Raw genomic sequence first — 23,084 nt, forward strand, 5'->3', positions numbered from 1 at the left:
ATCCGTGGCCAATTCAATCCATAATTATATTTCTGCAATTTAGTGTCTCGACTATATACAATTGATCTCAAATAATCCTAATTAGTCCCTCAAAGATAATTTTGAATCAATTTTGTATAGTCAAGGGGCTAAATTGTAGAAATGTAATACTCTAGAACTAAATTAGTAACATATAAATAGTCGGAGACTATTGTAGACATCACAACAAAAAAAATATTCTAATACATGTTATAGATTACATAAAAAATGCTAGGATGAAGATAAAAATCATTTTAATGTAGTGGAAGATCAAATTTGAAAGGTTAAAAAACTTCAGAAGTATCATCCATTAGTTCAAGCATCCCATTAGATTAGATGGTGCAGTTGTAAAGGATTCTACACAAGAATGAAAAACGAAATAAAAAAAATAAATAAAACATAAGTCATGGCACGTCTGGTTTTTCAAATCTCCAAATACAAATCTAGCATTTAATAAACCATATCATATCAAATGCTAATAGAAGATTACAATTTACAAATATATTGACGTCCCTGACATTGGATTATGCATGCCCACAACGTTGTCAAGACAATTTGAACCGAACCAAATACACTTTCGAAGCCAAAGAAAACCCATCTCAAACATGAAATGAATTGATGAACTTCAAAAATAAAAAAATATAACCAATCTATAAATAATGCAAGCCATAAATGGCTTGAACTCTTTAATTGCCGCAGCCTTGCAGGCTCAATACTCTTGGATTGGGTCAAAGTTGGATCAACCGAGAGCAATTTCAATTTGGCTAAGTATTCAACGCCTTTCTCATTAGAGTCTCATCCAGGCCAAAATAAAAAAGAGAAATTTGAAACTAAACCCATTTGCCGACCCCCTAGTCCGATCTCTCAACTCTGTTAGCTCCCTTCCTCATTCTCACTATCTCGCACCAACCGAAACACTCTCCAGTCCACCCTACCTCTCGTTATTCTCATCTCAAGCATCATGCGCACCAAAAGCCTACCACGTCTCTACTGCATCACGGTCTTTTCCCAACCTCTCACACTCTTGCAATCTCTATAACTCTTGTTCGCCTCTACATCCAGTCCTACCAAGGCTTCGTTTGGGACGAGCTTTTTTACGGCTTCTTAAAAAAACTTATTAGATAAAAAATTTTAATACTTGTACTAAAAAGCTATTTTAAGAAGCAGTAAGAAAGTCATCCCAAACAAAACCTAAGACTCCCAAACCCTCAACAACAATGAGGAATTTGCAACTGAGGTTCACCATATAAGTGCTCGACAAAACCAACAACTTGTCATGAACAAGAAGCTCCTATACAGGAGCTAGATGGAGGAAGACATTGATAAGGCCAAACGTGTGTGACGGGCAATTCACTCTACCCCAAGCCCTCCATGGCGAAGAAGCAAATTGCGCCAGAGATTTACAGGTGAAAGCATCAACTGGATTATTGTATGAGAAGGAGAAGAATATGTGCTTAAGATTCCCAAGATCCAAGAAGGTGAGTATATCCAATTGTCTCATTTTCCAACTAATTCGAAGAGACTAAACAGTGAAGTGATTTACCCGTCGTAGGGAATACTCTTATGAGCCTCAAGATTCACTCAAACCTCTTTTTCATTATAGGTCATTCAAAGAGGGCCAGTCCAAGTTCGTATAGTTCTTTTGAAGACGCTCTCAATGGTTAGATGTCAGTTTTTATCCCGAGGAGATTTTTTGATGAAAATTTACTTCTTGCCCATGAACTTCATCAAAAGAAGAAATTGAAATCTTCAAAAGGATGAACTGCTATGTGTGTGAGCGGTGTGGGCTCCGAAAATTCGCACCCTGACCTCTCCGCGTCCCCTTTTTATTTTTTAGGTCGTCGAGAAGAGTTTTAACATTTAAGTTCTTAGGCAAATTTTCAAAAGGTGGATTGGGTTTTAGATAAGACTTCACCCAAAGATTTCGCCCTCATTTTGCGAGGACTTTATGATTTGAGTTCAGTTTTCCTATATGAGCAAGTCTCTATAGTTAATTACCCCTCCCGATAATGAGATAGAACTTTCAATTAAGGCTAGTCGTCAAACAGATAAGTAGTATCTGACGTATAATAGCAGCACGATTTAGCATTTGAAAATTTAATATTTAAAATTAGAAATTCACCACCTTGCACTTAAAGCAGATGGTGGGGGGAATGATGATAGACCCGATCAAGAACCCATGGTTCCGTCGTCCTAATTCATCATGGTCCCTAGTCTACTTAGTCAGAGGAGGTAGTCGGCCCAACCTGACCGAAGGATCCATGTTAGTAGTCATGAATTGCTTCATTCAATGGTACCTTGAAGACTTAGGGTGAATGTTTGTCTAAAGGAATAAATTTGAGTTCATCTTAGCTAACAAAGAGCATTATGCCCTATCGATTACACCCTACTAATTCAATACTCAAGAATTTAACGTTGTTGGGAAACATACGAACTCTGGCCATAACTGTAGTTTAGTGGTATCATTTAGCGGTAAAAACACTCGGCAGAGGGTCCCAGTCATAATCGTTTACATGTGCTGCTATTTGGTTACGGAACCATCGGTTGGAGGACATGTGCCACATCCTTACTAGCAAGAGATGATTTGAGAATGAATCCTAGAGATATTCTTGACTTGACATTCGCTCTTTGTGAGCTAAAGTGATTTTCAAACTTGTCCACCTCAAAAAATTGTTGCAGAGTGTAGATGGGTATTTTACTGTAAATGTTAGATGATTAATTTCAATTTTTAAATATTAGTGGATGTGAAGTTTTGAAGTTTTTGGTAGAATTTAAAGATTAACAACTCCAGTTGAAATTTACATTCAACATGGTCATCATCTAGGTGACTTTATTATCACTTTAAATGTTTATATTTTATGAGCATGGGAGGTATTTTAAAAGTTTGGGGTTCCCTCCAGTTGAGATTTTCTTTCAACACGTCCATCATCGAGATATTTATGGACACTTTTTAAATTTATTTGTCAAACCTTGTTAACTAATTTGTATTTAATATTTTTTTAATCGGACACGTGTCGGACGTGTGTCGTGTCGGACACTGCACGCCTCCTGGAGGAGAAGTGTCGGTGCATCATAGTATAAGACCCATTTCTTGCCTTTTTTAAAACAAATGATGCACCACAGGTTGGTAAATTGTTTGTCAAGAAATTTGTTAGACGTAATGGTTTGTCAGCATCAATTCCACCAGATATAAATGTTATCTTTATTAGCAATGTCTTGAAAAAAATTGTAAAAATTATTTGGTACTACACTTAAATTAACATAAATATTTCACACAAATTTCTAAGATATCTAGTTCAGAATAGCATATTAAATGGCATCTAATCCTGCCTATTAGCTTAATTTCCTTTGAATAATTCTAATAAGATCACAAGCAAAACTCCATTTGAATGTATGGATGGATATAACCCCAAAAGGTGCATAGATCCTATAAATGAACTCAAACATGAATATGTTAATTACATTGCATCATTGTGATAAACATCCTCATAAATTGCATGCTAATATTAAGGAGCAAATTATAAACCGTAATGAAAATTATAAGGTTTTAGCAGAGGCATTCTACGAAATCTATTGAAGATGCTTCTGATTTGGTGTGTATTCAGCCTACATGCTTCCAAGGAAATACTAAAAAACGTTGTAGGCTCAAGCCTTAATGCATGTATGCCTAATTTCCCATCTGAATTTCATGTTAATCCAACTTTTAATGTAGACCTTTTTTTCATATGAACGACAATGGAATCACCAATAATTACTTGTAAGAATTTAACTGGTCTGGTTGCTTCCAAAACAATGTTTGCGCATATCCAATAAGTTGTATGCACATGTGATTGATTAAATAGTAGCCGATGGAACTAGTATATTAGCATTGCAAGCATTCCCAAATGTACTATTTGTTGGTTCAGACGTACACCAACAAATGATACTTGGATGGCATAGGAAGAACAAGCTCCTCTATTACCAAATCTTCTGGAGAATACAAAGACATAAACCATCCAAACAAAGTTTTTTAACCCCAAAGCGAGTTGCAGCTCATCAAACAATTCATTGTAGTTGTCGATATCCCACATTCCCACCTACACATCATATTAGATAATGCATCAATAAATTTTAATAATGCTTAGTTTCTTCCATATTCATGCAATCTCATTGTTATTCCTTTAGAGCATTTAGGTCATTTCTTCCTTGAAAGAATCATTTGTAATTATCCAGTGTGTAAGAGCTATTTAGTAATAGACCATGTCAAATTATCCCTATAAATAACCTTAATGCATACCTTTTAGAACTAATTTTCTTAAATGCAATCTATTTTCCTTCCCTTTGAGAATTTAGACAACAAAGAAGCCTTCTCGGAGTTGGTGTGGTACTCTCCAAACTGCTCTGAGTGTTTCAGAAAGCTTTGAAAGACAATTAGGTTGCTTTCAAAAAGTTAAATTTCCTTGTTCAAACTTCACCACCCTTCTATTGATTTCCTATGGATTTTTTCCACCACACACCTTTTTGCACGCAAAATGATCCCTTGTCCACATTCTTCATATCCACCACTTTAATAATAATTAGTTGATTGGGAACATTATCTATATAAAATTCATGCATAACCAGTTCGAGAAAATTATATCTTGGTTGGAAAACCTATCTAAGCATAGCATTAATAGTAATGTAATAGGCTAATAAACATATCCCATCAAAGGAAAACAATGACAACAATAACAACAACAACAACAACAACAAATAAGCCTTTATGCCACTACGTAGGATCGGCTATATGAATCTTTTTTCTGCAATGAGTCAAAATCTTATTTAAGTCTAATAAAAAAGATCACTTTTAATATTTTCTAATCAAATGTCTTTAGATTTACCTCTAACTTTCGTAACATAAACCGGATCTAATGCATCTACTCTCCAAACAGGGTCATCAGAAGGACAAAAGCAACTCGAACCTTTTCATGTATATATTTGTTTTGCATTCTATTTCTAAGTATAAAGCCATCATAGGACAAAAGCACAGAAAGAAAAATATCAAAAAAGCGTATAGACAGCCAATACTAAAATAAAGAATACCAGACGGATACGGTCCATATTGTAATAGCTGATCTCAACAAGCTTCTGCAAGCTAAAGACACGTGCAGGTGTTTGTTTTAGTTCTTCAGCTGATACACCGCAGAGAGCTGCAAAAAACTCAACAACAGAGTCACTGGGCAACTTTGCACTGTTTTCAAACAATCGCTCAGTTGGTTTGTCAGCTAACTCCCTTAGTGATTGGAGTAACGCATCTCTGGATATTTGGTTGGAACCCTGCATCACAGTCAAAGAAATAGATGGAGTTGATGTGATAAATTCAAGCCTTGACACACATTCCAGAACAGCATTCCATGTGTCCTGTAAGGCATCCGTGTCTGTATCACACAAAGCAAGCAAAGTTCGAATGGCTTCCACATTTTTACTACGCATTTCCTTTGGAGCATGTAAGAATGTTAGTCTGCAAATAAATAAGGAGATGAAAAGTTACTAAAAAAAAAAACTTGAGTAATACTTGCGAAGTTGCAAGGATTTTAATTCACTAATCATGTTTAGATTAAATTTCACAGACACGTGCTCTTTACCTCACTAAAGAGGTCAAAAAAGCATAGCGCATTGTATCCATCCCTAAAAGACGAGTAATGTGTATACCAGCTTTGAACCCTTCCATACAAAGAAGCACTCTAGGTCGATTATCACCTTCCTCCATGGTAACAGAAAATGTTGCGAGCAATGGCCAACCTACAGCTTCAACCATTGGCCTGACTAAATCAACCTGTTCTGCTTTATAAAAGATGCCCCTTTTCACACCTTGACGTTTGAAAAGTGCTTGGGTTTGCTTAATTATTTGTTCACTTTCTGCTTTAGAATCAGCACCGGACAACCTCTTAGGAAAGGCCAAGTTAAGGATATTTATGAGCCGACCTCTATCTTCAGCTTCAGGTCTTTGCCTGCTACTCTTCGCTGCACCAACTGCGTCACCCTTCATCTTTATCTCTTCCCTGACAATTGAATCGTAGATGTCCTCCAGGAGTTCCTTTGGGGCACACTCTTCTGCATCAGATGAAGTGTTCATGCGAATAAACTCAGACTTGGACATTTTTGGCCAGACCATCGGATTGTGAGCATCAGTATTCAACATGATAACTGCATATGCTAGAACATATGCAGTATCTGCACTCTTGAAAAGGCCTGGATTATTGAAACAATAGCTGCAAAAATCATCGTGCACCCAGCTAAATGTGTGATCTTTAATATCAAAAAAATGAAGAACGGATTACAATTCTATTCGTGGTTACCGCTCAGCAAATTTTTCCATGATCCTATCAATCTTTTGGGCTTCTCCAGGAAGCCTGAAACCTCTGAGAAATTCACGAATTGCAGCATCAAACTTCAATCCCAAAAAGTTCATGGAATCAACATAAGCATTCATCACGGCAAGAGAAAAATCATCATGTTGTCCTAAATATTCACCAATCATAGCCTGCAAACTAAAGAGTTTAGAAAAATCCTTCCCACGTAAAGCACTAACTGTGAATCATGAACAAAGATCACCTTATCCAAACTAGAAGAATCCTTGAGAAATTGTGCCACTGACAGAGGAGTATTCTCCACTAGCTTATTCGCAAGTAGAGACTCTATTCCTTTTGCCGGCTTACGATTAAACTGAACAGAAATAAAGCACATATCACATTAAACCCACAGCAAGAGAATGCCGCAATAAACCATTAAGATCTCATTTGAAACATCGCTAGTTGGGTTTACTACAGCAGAGTGTGCACCCAGCAACGCTGAGTCACACTGTCAGAACCCCAGTATTTTTACAGCAGGAGGGCAGGCATATCACCAGCGCAGGTGAGGAAAACAGCACCCATGCATGGTGCAACAGTGAGTGCTGCCTTGCCAAGCTAGCCAAATGAGTATATATAAAGACAACAAGCTAGAAAGAAGGAATTAATATATATTTTAAGAGTTCTACATTCAGGTACCTCTGAGATTGCAGCTTCCAAGGAAGATTTATGCACTTTAGCTTTCTCAAACTGATTGACTCCATCTTCTCGATTTGTAGGTTCATCGTAAGGTTCATGAACTGAAACATCCTCTTCAAGAGATCGGACAATTTTGCCGTGTTTTTCAGATTCTCTGAACTTTTCCCAATCAACTAAGGACTTAAGAACACTCACTAAGCACTGAAAGGAAATTGTTAAGCAATGAACCGTGAAATAAGACTATAGCACCGCAGATAAATTTTAGAATAATGAAAAGAAAAAGGAATAAAATACCTGAAGAGAAGAACCTTTGATAGATGCTGTTTGAGATGAATTAGCAGAGTTAGGATCAGAGCTCAAAGTACCCTGAGCTATTCTTGATAGAGAATTAACCTTCGAAAACCAGCAAGTGAATCAGCTTAGGGTAGACATCAAGTTATCCTTGTTAAATAAAGAAAGAGACCCTCTTCGTATTTACCATGCGTTCAAAGAGGTTTGGTGCCTCAAGATCACAGTCATAGTTAACAAACACATCAGCAAGCATTTGAGGATCCTTGCAAACTTTTTCAAGCATCCTGCAAGCCTATCCAGTTAAAACTAAGCGCAACACATGATCCAAGAAAATAAAATTGACAACACGTTTAATTTTGCTTTTGCCTACATTGTAGCAGGATGCCTAGTGGTAAGCAGGTATGCAGTTTGGGTTAAAAATGCAGCACAACATTGTTCATGATTTGCTTTATGAAAGTTTCTTAGAGGATGGCAAGATGGGAGGACGTAAAGCAGCCTTTTATAAGGATGTCTTAAGAGCAGAAAAACTTCCAAACAAACAAGCCTAAAATTTAACAAGCTTGCATGCCTTCGACTAGATCTGATTTGATCATTAGGTTGTGGCTTGTGCTTGACCTGCCAAACGACCTGGCCTTTCACCCAAGCATTAGCATGCTAACAATGACAAAAAAGAGCATTTACTCTTTCAACATGTTCAGTTCACTTTGTGATTATCGAGCTTTAAATAAATGAGTCTTATCAAATTATAAATGAGTTCTAATTCAAGATGTTCATTAGCTTAACAAACAAGCCTTATTGAGCTTACTAACAAATAATTACATTGAGCAAGTCCGCGAATATATCTAGTGAACATTTTTTAACTACCAAATGAGCCCATTCACGAACATGTCTAGCGGGTGTTTTTAAGCTACCAAACAAGCCTGTTCACGAACATATCTAGAGTGAATATTTAAACCACCAAACAAATCTGTTCACAAACATATCTAACGAGTGTTTTCGAGCTATCTAACAAGCTAGTGAAATATAACTAAATAATATAATAAAATTTTTATAGTTGTAATTAAATTATACATAATATCAATTTAATAGATATTTCTAATTTATTCTAATTAATATATACGATAACATTCAATTAATTTTAAATTAATTAATTACTAATTATTATATCATTATATTATAATAAATATAAAATATTTATATAAGGTATGTTCATTATTTTTATAATCAAACATTAATCATATTTTTAAAGAGCTTATTCATGAGCTTTGAGTCGAACAAGACTCGAGCTTGTTTACGAGCTTTAAAAAATATTGTTCATGAACATAAATGAGTCGAACAGATAATTGTTCAAGCTTGTTTATTTAAGCATCGAGTATTAAACATGTTCAAGTTTATTTACTTGCTTAATTAAACAATCATGAATGAGCATTCATCTAATCGAGCAACGAGTAGCTCGTCGAACGCTCAGTTCATTGCATCCCTATTGAATGTCGCGACAAATGTTTACACAATGGCCAGAAAATGACAAAAGATTTTGTTTTGTGTTTGCATTAGGCATTCAAAGCCTTTTACGAAATAAATTCACTTTAAAATACAAATGTCTAAAGTTATTTATCTATATGGTAACTCGTAAAGCTAATTTGCAAACCAGATGCTCTACAATCTCGTGGGCAAGGATCAAGCAACATAATGAAAATATTTTAAACGCCCATGATGGCTACGTTGATAGAAAATATCAATAAGGGTGGACCTTACTTTCAGAATGCCCCCAAATTTTGAAATTAATCATTTGGGTGTAAATGTTAATGAAATTTAAAAATTCAATATTTGTTAAAGTTTAAAAATATTCAAGTGAAACCTATCCTCTATGACATAAAGCCAAATTCATTAACCTCAACCCCCAACCCCAACCCCAATTGTTGAGGGTAATAATTTTGAGAATTATCTTATCTCATAAAGAATTAATATCTTTTTGAACATATTGCTATGAATCGTTTGTCAGTAACAATTTGGTATGAGTCATCTAACCAATGGATTTGATGTCAAATAATATCGAAGGTAAATAATTATGATTTCACCTCAAAACTACATTTAATTATAGTAATTGCTAGAGCTCACAAGTTCCCCGTTGGCTAATAAACCCTTGAGCAATAAATCATAGGATGCACTTAATAGGACATTTAGCTCTTATTAGCTAAGGTCGATTTAAATTTGTCATCTTAGACAAACATTCAACCCAAATCTATAAGATTTTCTTAGACGAAGCAACCTATGGATGCTGACAAGAATCCTTCAGTTAGGTTGAGTCAATTACCTCCCCGAACTAAATAAACCAAGGGTCATGACAACGCAAGACAAAAAAACAATGAGATATTGATCGAGTTCGTCATTATTGACCCCCACTATCTGCTTTAAACTCATGGTGGTACATTCTAGATCCAAAATTAAATTAATGATACTATACACTAAGCATATAGCTTCTAATGACTAGCCTTAATTAAAAGTTTTCTCTCAACACCGGGAGAAGTAATCAATCGTAGGGGCTTGCACCTATGGAAAACATGGAAACATATATAAATTCATCATAAAATGAAGGAAAAATCTCTGATAATGTCTTATCTACAACCTAGTCTGCCAACCTAGTCTGCATTATCAAAATTTCACCTAGCAATACAAAACTCTCTCAGCTGAGCTGGGGATTTTTGGAACCCATAGAAAGCAGAACTATTGGCAGATAAACATGACATACTTCATAAATTTATTATTATTTATTGGTTACTAGGCTTGAGTGTCCGAAGAGGCAAAGACTGACCAAAACAAGATCAAAACCTGGCATCTCATAGGGAAGCCCGACGTTGATTGCTCTATTATGGATGGCTACACTGAATAGTTTCAGTAAGTAAATATGAAAGGAAATGTTATACCTAAGAACGCTTGTTCTTTGACTGAGCAAACTATCAGCACTATCCAAGGATCTCAATATGATTAAGGGGAAAAAAATGCCAATTTCACCCTGCAAGGAGAAAAAGGGGTTTGCAGTTATTTTGAAGCTAGGGCACATAATTCATCATGAGCTAAGACACATACCTTGAGACTTTCCCTAAATCGTAGTAAAAGCACCGTGAAAATACCAGTGGCATACTGCAAAACAGCTAAATGATTTAAAAACATGTAACGACGAAAATAAATTTGGAAAATTTTCAATAGTGTCAAAACATAACAAACTTAGTAGCAGAAAATGGCACTTCAAATTCACGCAGAACAAAAGTTAGGAAAAAAAAAAGATCACCTGAAATACAACTGGGTACGAAGAAACAGAAGCTCGTAATAAAGCATAACAAAGGTAAGCCTTAACAGAATCAATAAAGTGGAAATTGGTCGTGAAAGATTGGCTGACTCCTTCAAGCAAACCCTGAAAATAAAAGGTTGTGATATTTTAGCAAGCAAACTTCAAAAAAAAAAAAGGTTATTGATAACATGATACATGCATGAACGAAATTAAAAATAAAAATAATAATAATAATAATAAACAAGTGAAGGAACCTGCAAAAGCTCAAGGGATAGAAGTCTTGTCTTTGTAGTAACTTCATCACTCTCTTCCTTCATGCTCATCTGCAGATTTACATGTTTAGTCAGCTCCAAATAGTGAGAAATCACTTTAAAGGTAATTCTATAACATTAAAAATTAGGCAGAAGATAAAACCTTGCAAAGGGTACGAAATAGTAACAAGGCATCATGATGCGTAATACTCATGCTCTCAAGATCAATCCCACTGAAAATAGTAAAAGAAAACCCATTACAGATTGCAAGCGTAGCTTGGATCAAACTAGGATGAACATTATAAATTTTAGAATGGCACCACACATACCGTGAAATCTTTTTTCCATCTTCAGTGTGGACAGCTTTGTCAAGAACAGCCTCTAAGCCCTGAAAACTTCCAAAAGCAAGTCAACTAAAGCGTAAGTTAAAGTAGGACTATATACGGTATGATTAGCTTTAGGTAAAAAAGCCTTAAACCAAAATATACTAGTGAAACTGAACCTTGATATCGGCACCACCAGCAAGATTCTGAAGAACTTCAACTGTTGCAGGAGATATCCCTTTCTCTTCGTTCATGCCCTGAGATTCCCATTGTGTGACCTTTGTCTCATCTTGATGTTCTAACGATATTTCTCCATTATCAGAATTTAGAGAGCTACTGGAAGTAACACCAAGTGATTGATTATCTAGCACCTGAATACCAAACAATGATGTGTTAATACTAATAGGACTGAAATAGTCATGAAAAATATCATATATATATATATATATATATATTATTGCCTGATCGGATTCCATTCGTCTGAAAACAATACTGATCATTTGGGTTAACATTGCTTTTGACGTAGCCTGATTAATGGGGCTCTTGCTGCAACAAGTAGACGATAAAAAAATAACATAAATTCTCCACATAAAATCTATAATAAAATGACCTCTGAGTCAGGCGATCAAATACCTGTTAAGAGCAATGTTATAGCATACTCTAATCACCCCCAACAATGGCTCTCCATGAACTGTGATTGGAGAAGACGCCTTAACATAAAATCATAAATAAGACTAAAAAGGACTAAAATAACTAGAATGCAATATTTCAATGGTAAATCATGAAATCTTCTAAATTCAATGACCAATCTACTACAATTTTGAACATAAAGTCAGACCAACATGGATGATATCGAGCAATTAACAAAAATAGGTAGAAAAGAAGTGAAGAACGAGAGGAGAGCAAGAAGAAATGGATCGAGAAGAAGAGGAGGGAGAAGAGATCGGAGAAAGGGGTGGTGGCTAAGACTTTAGCCACCATGTAAATTTAAACTAGATTTTCATGAGGGTATATACCTCATAGAAGCATAAATCAAACTATTGTTTACAACATATTCATTACCGATGAAGTCTTTGATCCCCAAAGTAAAATTAATGATGAGATCCATTTGGTAGGAGAAAGGGTGCAATTAAAGAGAAGTTGAGAGACAAGCCAGGCTACAGTTGATATAAGGGGAGCATGGGGCAGGTGGTCACATGAGGGGATATGATCGAGCTTCATTAAAAACCAATGAAGAAGGGGACCTACAAGGATGAGATCAGTGCTGTCTATAATGCCAAACTAATAATGAGCAGCAAGTGTAAATAGAAAAAAGAGAAGGGAAGAATGAATGCCGAAAAAAAGGAACAATTGGGAGATAGAAGGAGATCGAGTAGAGTAAAATGAGATGAGCTCTAATGCACCAACTTTAAAATATTGAAGTATTTAGTTTCTAACATATGCAAGGCACAACCCCAAACATATCTAATGTGTGGCCCACTCATGTCTAACACGTGCCCCATAACATGCCTAGCATCCGATAGTTTTTTTTATCAAGAAAATAAAAAATTCGAGATGCATATTGAGCATGCATGTTATGGATTCAGAGAAATAGCGACGATGAGAATATCAGTACTACGGAAGAGTCAAAAGAGTGAAAATGCTTTTAATTTTGAAAGAGAACAAAAATTTGTATTTAAATGTTAATATGCTTAAATTGTTGTATTTTAAATGGTGCTTAGTTTTTTTTTGTTTCTTTTGTAAAAGAATAAATTTTATCATTATATGAATTGAATTGTATGCATTTGATATTTTTAGTTTTGTTTGTACAATTACTATAACATGCTTTTAGTTTTGTACTATGTGTGTGTCTGTGTCATATCATATCCATGTCCTCATTTATATATTAGTGTATCATAGAAGATGAAAGAAAGAGGAATTAACAACTAGGGATTGATGAAACTACATTTCAAGCTTCTTAGTCATGATCTCCATATATGGAGGAAGTCTGAAGTCATAACTTATTAAAAATATGTCAATACATTAAAATTTTGAGAAAAATATTAAAATGATCCTTATATTATTTAAATAGGGCCATTTTAGTCTCAGATTAAAAATGTGTTAAATTTAATCACATAAATTCTCAAATATTATTCAAAAACCTGTGTTATTTTATATTAGGTTTAATGAGTTTATGATCAAAGTCAAGGGGAAAACAGTTAAACATAAATAGTTGAGGCCTTTTAACCATCAAGCAATTCTTCTTACACTTTACTAACAAAATAAACATAAGAATAACGGAAGAAATCAAACAAAAAATTGAGGTCCATATTTTATAGTATGGCATTATAAATTCCAAAATCACCTAATGCGGGTAAATTAAGACTTATGATTCATGTGATTGCTTTATCATGATAAATTGATTAAAATAAAATTGACCCAAAAGCCAAAACAAGTCTGTTATTTACCTTTATCATATTTCCTATTGATCAATCATTCATGGTTAAAATCACAGATAAGGGACAACAATGTTTCATAAGTGTTTCAAGATTCATTAAGCAAACATAACAACCTACTACGTTGAAATGAAAATCCATGGTGAAATAGATATCCTTTCGAAGGCTATCCTATACAAATCAACCTCTTCGGATGTTAAACATACAAGAATTTGGAGCTATGAGCTTCCAACTACAATCCAAGCCAGTTGGTCATCTTGAGGCTTGCGTGCGAATGATCATGTAAAAAATAGATGGCATTTGAACTGTTTGCAGTGAAGGACAGGTAATATCAAAAAAATATTAAAATATATAAATGGAAATAGATAACAGGAAAAAAATAGGAAGAAAACAATCCTCAAAATTTGAACCCCTAAAAAAAAAAAGGAATTATATTCTATTTGGAGGCCACTTGCAATATTCTTATAAAAATCTATAACAGTAATTATAAATAAAACTTATCGATTAAGACCATAAATGAAAATCTATCAAAAAAGAATGGTTAATGAATCATTTTTCCTATCAAATTAGTTTTTCTTTCAATTTTATCTTCAACTCTAATGATTATGTACATTAAGTAATTCATAATGGTGATGGCAGCAGCAAAAAGACGGATGACAATCATGCAAGGTGTAAACTTAGAAATACAAACAGTATACCAAGAGCGTGAGAAGAAAAAGAAGGGTTCGTCCACGGTAAATGGTTAATGGAATGGATTCATGAAATAAAATGCATTCCTCAGCAGCAGCAACCTTCTCTAACCATTTAGTTTCAAAGTTTTAACAATCCTTCTATTCCAAACTTTCTGTTTGGAGATGGATTATTAAATGCATTTTATAATTCTCTTTCTCCCTCTATCCCCCTGCATTGGTGATGCTTCCTCTTCAGAGTGATACACCTATCCAAATCATCAGAAGGAAATTTCTACTACAACATTCTCAGTAAAATGGCATCAATTGATGTATCATAGAAAAGAATATTGTGCATATTATAACATTTTAATTGAATTTTCATTATATTTCATTTCTTAGTTCATGTTTAGTCATGCTAAAATTTTAATGACCATGGATGAGTGGCTTTACCCTTAGAGATAGGATACGTGAGCATGTCCGTGAAAAGGTTGGAGTAGCTCCAGTAGAAGATAAGATTAGAGAGAGTCTCCTTAGATGGTTTGGTCACATAAAACGATGGCCTTCTGTGACCCGGTTAGGAGAGTTGAGGTATTAGATTTGACTTATGTTAAGAAAGGTAGAGGTAGACCTAAAAAGACAGTTAGAAAATATTATGAATGACCTTTCTTTATTAGATTTAAACGAGAATTTGACTTTAAATAGAACACAATAGAGAGAAAGGATTCATGTAGCCGACCCCACATAGTGGGATAAAAGCTTGATGTTGTTGTTGTTGTTGGAAATATAATATTTGGTCTATTTAGAAGAAGTTTAATCATTGAGTATGTAAAACCCAAAAACGACATTATTAGGTTGTCGCACGCTTTTCAAAGCACCGCGACGAAATTAAGTGAGATTTTCAACATTAACAGAATTTAACGAAAATAATTTTAGAAAATTCCTTGCAAAATTCTGATCGTTTTGATGTATAGCACTTATACCTAATTTTTTTCTATTTTAAGAATAAAAATTAATCGAAGTTTCATAATGACGATTTTACCCCTAACCGTTTTATATGACGAATTTACTTAAGGGTATTAAGGTCATTTGGCTTCCCCTTTCCTCCTAAATGAACAAACCGAAGCCTCCTTCCTCTCATTTCACGCGTGAACCGCACGAAACAAGAGAGACGGACGGCGGGTGAGGCGACGTGCAAGGGGCGACGGGCTCTCCGACGACGATTTTCCGACGAGAGTTTTAGGTCAAATCGAAGAGGACGACGAGAGAAACACTCTGGTATGTTTATTTCCAAACGAAACTTTCTCGATCTCTAGATTTTTGGAGGTAGAAATTCTAGGGTTTTTCCAAAACCTAAATTTCTTTCAAAATCTCTTTTTGGAATTAATAAAGAATGATTAAGAGAATATTTTAACGGTAAAAATGAAGAAATTTGAGGAATTTTTGGAAATTTATAAATTAGGGTTTTTGACGAAAATTTAATTCCTTCAAGATGCTTTTACAAAAAATATTCCTAAGGGTTTAGGAAATGTTTTTAATGAAAAATTTTAAGTTTTTAGCGAAATTTTTATTTTCTTAATTTCCTAAATTATTTAATCCGAAAATTATAATATAATTATAATTATATGTTTAGGATTAGGTTTGGAGCGATAATTTGATGAAATTGGAGTTTTATGATTTTCCAAAATTTTAGTATTTATTAAATCCAAAAAATTAATGTTTATTTAATTAAATATCTATTAAGTGTCATAAGGAATGGTTAAGGGAAAATGCCGGGTTTAACAATTAGACTTAGGAATTTTTATTTTTTTTTATTTTGTGACATATCTCTTCTGTAAACTATTTAGGTTATGACCCTTAAAGTTTAAGGTGAAAGAATTTGGTCGAAGCGACGTGTCGTACTTGGTTTGAGGTAGGTGTTCAGATCCCAGTTAAGTTTATAAATGTTTTAAAAATTTTATGCTTAATGAAATTTCATGTCTTTATATTTTTATTGTTAATTAATGTTTTAAATTTATTGATTCTGCAAGTTTATGTCTTTATATTTTTGCATTAACTGTTGGAAAGCATATGAACCATATGAAAAGCATTTGGGCATGAAAATATATGAGGCTTATGAAAGGAAATTGAACGGAAATGAAAAGATTTAAATGAAATAAAATTTCCATGTTACATGTTGATACGGAAGTGCCAAAATGGTAATGGTAAAGGGGCATACAAAAGCCAAATGGTAATGGGGCTTGTAAAAGTCAAATAGTAAAGGAAATGGCCAAAATTTGACTGCGCACCTGATCAGTACGAAAAAAAAAGGGTACTTCCGGAACGGGTGTATACATATGACATAAGCATTTTTGTATCTGCATTGCATTGAATAAGATGACATAAAAGAATTCTGAAAGGAATGAAATGTTAATGAAATGATTAAAGAAAAGTAAGATTGAAAGTTTTAAGAATTTTGATTTGTAAAATGTTATGAATTAGTTTTTAATTATAAAATGTTTTATATATGCATCTTATAAAAATAACTGAGATATGAATTACCTGCTGAGCGTTGGCTCATTCTTCTTTTAAAAATGTTTTTCAGGAGAGAAGTAATGGCTGCTCGATGACCTTATACGTTTCGTCGTAGGGGACCACAAGATGAAAGGTTTCTTTTTGTGTTTTCAGTTTGAGTCTTTGTGTTTGTTTCATTGTAGTTTGTGAGTTTAAGGTTTATGTAATTGTGAAAGTTTATGTTATGATGATGGGTTTGAAAGTTTTATTGGTTATGAGACAGTTGATCAGTTTGTAACATTTGAGTTTGAAGTTTATTAGCGGCTCTTTCATGTATTTTGGGATGATATTTATGTTCTGACCTTAAGTTTCAAATGAAAATATGTTATATATTATGCTCTTCCGTACGACCGACTGTTTCCGCCCCGTTATCGACGAGCTAGCCGGGCCGGTCGTGATAGAGTAACACATCCGTGATGTGTAATTAGAGCATTTCTAATGTTTCTTTTATTAAAGGTTGGCTGCCAGTTTTTTGTTAAGTGAGGACTATTTTTATAATTTCTTTTATGGGTTTAGGAACTTGGAGGTCTATTTAAAGCTCCCACCACTTGGAGTCTCTGATTGATTGAAGAAGAATTCAGAATTTATCTAGTTTTTAGAGTCAGCAAGGAGGGAAGGTAGTCATAGTTAAGTCCTGGACTATGCAATATTATGCAAGTGCTTCCGATGCGGACATCCGACGGTGGACGATATTCAAAGGAAGAGTCGAAGATTGACGGCCGAGATCACTCAGTTTTATTTTAGTTTATTAATTGTATTTTGATTTAATTTTACAATTTTCTTTTTTACCCTTTTATTTAAGAGTCTTGTCTTATGTAAGCCCAAGGGGCAAAAGTGACTTTTAGTTTCTTTTGAGACATATATATAGAGGCCTCTTCTCTTGTATTAGGTATGATAGAAATATAATAAAATTTGTGTTCTGCACTTGTGTTCTTTTGGGAGGACGTTAGTGAGTTTGCTATGGGAAGGAATCAAAGTTTTCACCAGCCACATGATGGGTCCGGGCTCGTGGCTTGAAGTCCCTTGGAGAAGGGCAACGTATCACCCGTTAGTCTTCGGAAGAGTTCAAGGCTCACGGTTTTATCTTTTATCTTTTGTTTCTTTGTTTTTGTTCCTACTTATTGTTCCTAGTCGCCATCTTCATCCTCTCCCTACTTCCACCAAACCAGCCTTAGCTCCACCACCACTCACGGCCAAGAGAAAAGCCGCCGGCCCTCCCCTTGGTTTCCTCCCACCTGCACTTGTCATCAAGTCTTTCCTAAATTAGTTTTCATATTTTAGGTAACTATCCTAATGTCAAATTCAAATCTATTTGAATTTGAATAGTTGCATAATTTATCAATCCTATTTTAGGAAACTTACTAATTCATAGCCTATTTAAATTTTGAATTAAATTGGGATGACATCTTTCATTCCAAATTTAATTTATTAATTCAGGAAAGCTTTGAATGACTCATTAAACTCCCTCCTTTATTCCCTTCCTTTTCTTGCAAAATTAATTTGGGAAATATTTCCTTTTAATTCCCCCAATCCAAATTTGAAATTTGAATTGTTTCCTTAAATATAATTCTATTTTAGGAAACTCCTCTAATTTAATTCAAATTAACAAATAAATTAGATTGGAATTAATTTCTTTTCCTTAAGTTGGGATTCCCAAAGAGGCAAGTAACTAAAGCTTTCCCCAATTCTCCCTCTCCCTCTTTGAAACCGTCGGCCCCCTTCCTACCCGCCGCCCTTTCCACCCCCCTCTTGCTCTTGATTGAAGCCTACATTCCTTTTCCGTACACCCACATTTGGGAAGCTTTGATATTACTTATTCAATTCAATTTTGAATTTTGAATAAATTCCTAATATATATTGATCTATTTTAGAAAAGTCTTTAAATCAAATCTCAATTAATGACCTCCACTTATGGCCGATCCCTCCCCTTTCCACATTCCCACTCCAATTAATTCCCCTCCATTAACTAATTCTCTAATTGGATATCCCATTATGAGAATTAATTAATTCAAATACCAAATCTCCCCCACCCCCATACACGTTCTACATGAGCTTCATGTTGTATTTTATTCATTGACCGATAATAATAATAATTTTTTTGTTTTAAAAACTCAAGCCCGTGAAACTAAATCTATATCCAGGACATGAATAATGAGGAAAAAAACACACATAAATAAAAGAATATGACATTTGTTATGTACATATCTAATTTATAGATGGAGATTCTACAACTAAGTTCTTTTAAGAGTAAGTTATATTCGATATTATTTATTGCATTTGTCTCTCACAAGAAAATGGCCATTCAATCTTCTATAAAAAGATAGATTTCCCTTCATCTCTTCTTCTTCTTGGTGGATTTTTAATCAGATTAATTTAGCTATTTTGACACTACAGCATAATACCTAATTCTTTATCTAATGGCATTCAAGCTCTCAGAGTAGAGTTATTTTACCCCCAAGAGGAATTATGCAGCGCAAGCATGGATTATATGTCATGACATTTTAGTTGAATTATCATTGTATTTTTTTTATAAGTTCACGTTTAGTCTTTATGTGTCTTTAATTTAATTTACATGAGAAATATGATCATTTGACTATATTGAATAAATTCGATTGTTCAAATTAATATTATAGCAATTTCTATCATAAATAAAGGTTCACAAGTCATTTGACATTTTGATTAAATTATCATTATATTTCTTTTATTAATTCATGTTTAGTCCTTGAGTCTTAATTTTATTTCACATGGGAATTACAACCATTATATGAGATAAGTTCAATTATTTAATCTTTATCACATAGCATTTTGATGCATACAAATTTCAGTTTTTGTTTTTATTGTAATTTGAATGCTATAGTTATTTTTGATTTTTTATGCTACCCTATGATGGAAGGCAACCAATGATCATGAGTAGGTAGTGCTTTGGGCATATCATACTTTGGGTGTGCTAGTTACTTTGGTGCCTTGGCTCTTGGGCTGATGTGGGCTTCTCAGTTTGGGCTTGGTTGTTCAGGTTTTGCTGCTTTGTTGGGAGCTGCTATGTTTCAGCTCATTATAACTTGTAGTTCACCTCCTTTTTAGCTCATTATGTAGAGTGGTCCTGGTTCTTTCCCCCTCTCTGTTGGCCTTTCGGTTCCTCCGCTGGCTCTTGTCCCGTGGTTGGTTTTCCCTGTACCCCGTGGCTACCTTTTCCTGTCCCCCATGTGCCACTTCGGGTGCTGCTCCTGGAACCGCTTGGCGCCTGCTGGCCTTCTGTTTCCCCTTTCCTGATTGGTTCGGTTGGAGGTGTTTGGAGCTGTTTGGCTGCCTCTTTTCACCTATATATATATATATATATATATATATGTGTGTGTGTGTGTGTGTGTGTGTGTAATGTTTTGGAGCATTTGGAGGTTGTTGTTTGCTGAGCAAAGTTCTCTAAAAAACCTAAGGGTTTCTTCTTGGGAAAGCTTGCAATCTTGTTCCATTTCTCTCCTCCTCTCTTTTATTTCGTCTTGGGCTTCTTATCTCTTTCTTCTCGAGCTATTGGAGGTGTTGGTTGGCCGGTTTGGTAGCATTTGCCGAAGGAGTTTGTGAAGGACGTTGACCCAAGTAGCTATGGTGGACCCTTGGTTTGCATGTCCTTAAGCGCATCTTTTATTTTACCTAGTATTTCGTTGCATGTGAGGTGACAACTAGTCGGTTGTTCTGAGGGTAGCTGTTTTTATTTTTAATTTAGTTTTTGTTTGTTTAACTTTCATTTGTTTGATGTTGACTTTCTACGTTTTGAATCGAGAAAAGTTCTACTAGTCCTGGTGTTCTCCTCTTTTGGTTTTTCTATCTAGATGTCTGCATCACATTTTCAATTATAAATAAAGACTCAAGGTCATGTAATAATAGATTATTATTATTAAATGAAAATGATACTTTGCATGGCTAATTCCCTCTCCTCCTTCCACGGCCTCTACAAGGTTTCTATAAATCTTATAAGTAAGAGCTCAAAATAGCCCAGACTATTAGTAAATGTTCAATCTAGTCTTAAAATTTCATAATATCCAATTTTTCCTCCGATTATTAGAAAATGTATCAATTTAATCTCATGGACAAAAGTAACAGTTAAAATCAACCTTAATAGTTAAATGAGAGGGCACTTTTAATTTTATCATGTATGTGAGATTATATTTTTTTTATTATTATATTAAAATAAATACAAAATGTTGGTTTAGAAGCATAATACCAAGTTAAGTGTTACAGAGATGAGGACGCTTAGGTGGATGAGTGGCTTGACCCTTAGAGATAGGATTCGAAATGAGCATATACATGAAAAGGTTGGAGTAGCTCCAGTGGAAAATAAGATTAGAAAGAGTCGCCTTAGATGGTTTGGTCACATTAAACGGAGGCCTTCCGATGACCCGGTTAGGAATGTTGAGGTATTAGATTCAACTTATGTTAAGAAAGGTAGGGGTAGACCTAAAAAGACTTTGTTATAAAATATTAGAAATGATCTTTATTTATTAGATTTAAATGAGAATTTGACTTTTAACAAGTCACAATGGCGAAAAAGGATTCATGTAGCCGACCCCACATAGTGGAACAAAGGCTTGATGTTGTTGTTGTTGTTGTTGTTGTATTAAAATAAATACAAAAATCACAATGGAAGTTAACCAACTAAATAATAAGAGTTAGAAATTAATAACGTTGTTATCTTCCATTATGATTTTTATATTTATTTTAATATGATAAATAACCAAATATATAAAAATAATAATTTAATCTCACAGACACCCTAATACCTACCCTCACATTTAACTGTTAGGGTAAACTTTAATTATTACTTTTGACCTTGGGACCATATTAAAGCATTTTCTAATAGTCGAGGGACATAATGGAGGCATTATGAAAGTCTGGGACTAATTTAAATATTTACTAATAGTCGAGGGCGTATTTTAGGCTTTTACTATAAATCTTACATTACAACTCTAAGCCACCAGTCATAGTTGTTTCACACTTAACTTTCTTGCTTTTACCACCCGCAGAACACTATTGGTTCCTCAACATCGTAAGGATTCTATTCCTTGTCCTGAATTTGCACTTGATTTTATTATTTAAGCATTCACAACAATATTTCCTGTATTATGCCCTAATTAAATATTAACCAGTCCTAAGAATTTAATGCTGACCAACGTATTAATTTCACAATACTCGCAGCTAATAAAACACTCTTTTTTTTAGTTTCAAAATACCCTTATCACAAACCTTTTCCCAATGATGCTAACTACCATTAACTATATCTACATATAGAATTGAAATAAATCATGCTGATAGAAATTTATAAGCAGGTACTTCCTGGTGTTTATGCAAGAACGGCAAACTAAACGCATGAATGTAGTCATCCCTCAATGATATTGCAGAAGAATAAAATAAGACCGAGACATAAAAAAGAGCTCATGTAAGAAATTTATTGATAGCGAAGAAAGTTAATGGGCCTAAATTAGAAACAAACCTCTGAACCTTGTCGATGCCACAGCAGTCAAAAGCACTTTCAGTACTTGCAGTATTGTACTGTGAATTCCACATGTATTCCCCAGTAAGTCATAAATCAGAATCAACAATCAAATAAATAATCATCTCAAAGATGGATGTATACCTATCAGGTGATGAATTATCAACACAGCCACAGACCATGCTAAGAATATTGGTAAATAGTGGATCACTTTTACCACCTGTCAGACCAGGATCACCTTCCAAGTGATCATAGGCAATGAGTTTCTGATATTGCGCAATTTTAGTTAGAACGGCCACAGATAAAACCTTGAAGGCAAATGAAAGTCGATTCATACTAGTGAGATGACAGAAAATACTAAAACAAAAGATATTTGAAAACAAAAATGGAACGCTTTGAGATGCATAAAAGATCTCCTGCCAGCATTGAGTCATAAAAGGATGATACTAGCGGAACTTTGCATTTATTTGAAAAGGAGGAAAAAAAAAGAGAAGACAGATTAAAAAGACCAAGTCTTCTAACATTATATTCTCCTTGTTGCTTCAGCAATTGGATCAAACACGATGTACAGACCTAGACAATTATGCATAAATTATTCCTCATTTGATGTCAATCATCAGGCTAAGTTCCTACGACAGAAACAAAAAGCACGCTAGAAGAGAATGGAGGGGAAAGTAAAAAGATAGGAGAAACGATCAAAGCACAATTAATAGTTTCATTTGAACATCTGTCTAGGAAAGGAAAAAGAATTCTACTCACAAAACCCC

At 34.4% G+C, this 23,084-nt stretch overlaps 1 protein-coding gene across 4 annotated transcripts in view; it reads right to left on the bottom strand.

Moving 5' to 3' along the window:
• LOC110099786 (brefeldin A-inhibited guanine nucleotide-exchange protein 5) overlaps positions 1 to 23,084 on the bottom strand; it is a 73,345-nt gene that overhangs the window by 22,647 nt on the left and 27,614 nt on the right. For 2 of the 4 annotated variants that reach the window (XR_003700084.1, XM_020827067.2), the window contains exons 5-21: positions 22,462 to 22,583; positions 22,318 to 22,376; positions 11,813 to 11,870; positions 11,359 to 11,725; positions 11,186 to 11,244; positions 11,020 to 11,089; positions 10,860 to 10,928; positions 10,606 to 10,728; positions 10,404 to 10,457; positions 10,241 to 10,329; positions 7,504 to 7,600; positions 7,320 to 7,418; positions 7,026 to 7,226; positions 6,592 to 6,702; positions 6,336 to 6,520; positions 5,622 to 6,248; positions 5,080 to 5,497 (exon numbers count right to left, since the gene is read on the bottom strand). Coding sequence is in view for 3 of the 4 variants with exons in the window: in XM_020827067.2 (XP_020682726.1) it covers positions 5,080 to 5,497; positions 5,622 to 6,248; positions 6,336 to 6,520; positions 6,592 to 6,702; positions 7,026 to 7,226; positions 7,320 to 7,418; positions 7,504 to 7,600; positions 10,241 to 10,329; positions 10,404 to 10,457; positions 10,606 to 10,728; positions 10,860 to 10,928; positions 11,020 to 11,089; positions 11,186 to 11,244; positions 11,359 to 11,725; positions 11,813 to 11,870; positions 22,318 to 22,376; positions 22,462 to 22,583 (2,808 nt within the window). In the remaining variant the exon portion in view is untranslated. Of the gene's footprint in view, positions 1 to 5,079; positions 5,498 to 5,621; positions 6,249 to 6,335; positions 6,521 to 6,591; positions 6,703 to 7,025; positions 7,227 to 7,319; positions 7,419 to 7,503; positions 7,601 to 10,240; positions 10,330 to 10,403; positions 10,458 to 10,605; positions 10,729 to 10,859; positions 10,929 to 11,019; positions 11,090 to 11,185; positions 11,245 to 11,358; positions 11,726 to 11,812; positions 11,890 to 16,570; positions 16,628 to 22,317; positions 22,377 to 22,461; positions 22,584 to 23,084 lie in introns of those variants that run through there. The other 2 variants (XM_020827068.2, XM_028693049.1) reach the window with 2 other exon arrangements.

This window comes from Dendrobium catenatum, unplaced genomic scaffold, assembly GCF_001605985.2.
Source record: "Dendrobium catenatum unplaced genomic scaffold, ASM160598v2 fragScaff_scaffold_220, whole genome shotgun sequence".
Taxonomy (NCBI): Eukaryota; Viridiplantae; Streptophyta; class Magnoliopsida; order Asparagales; family Orchidaceae; genus Dendrobium; species Dendrobium catenatum.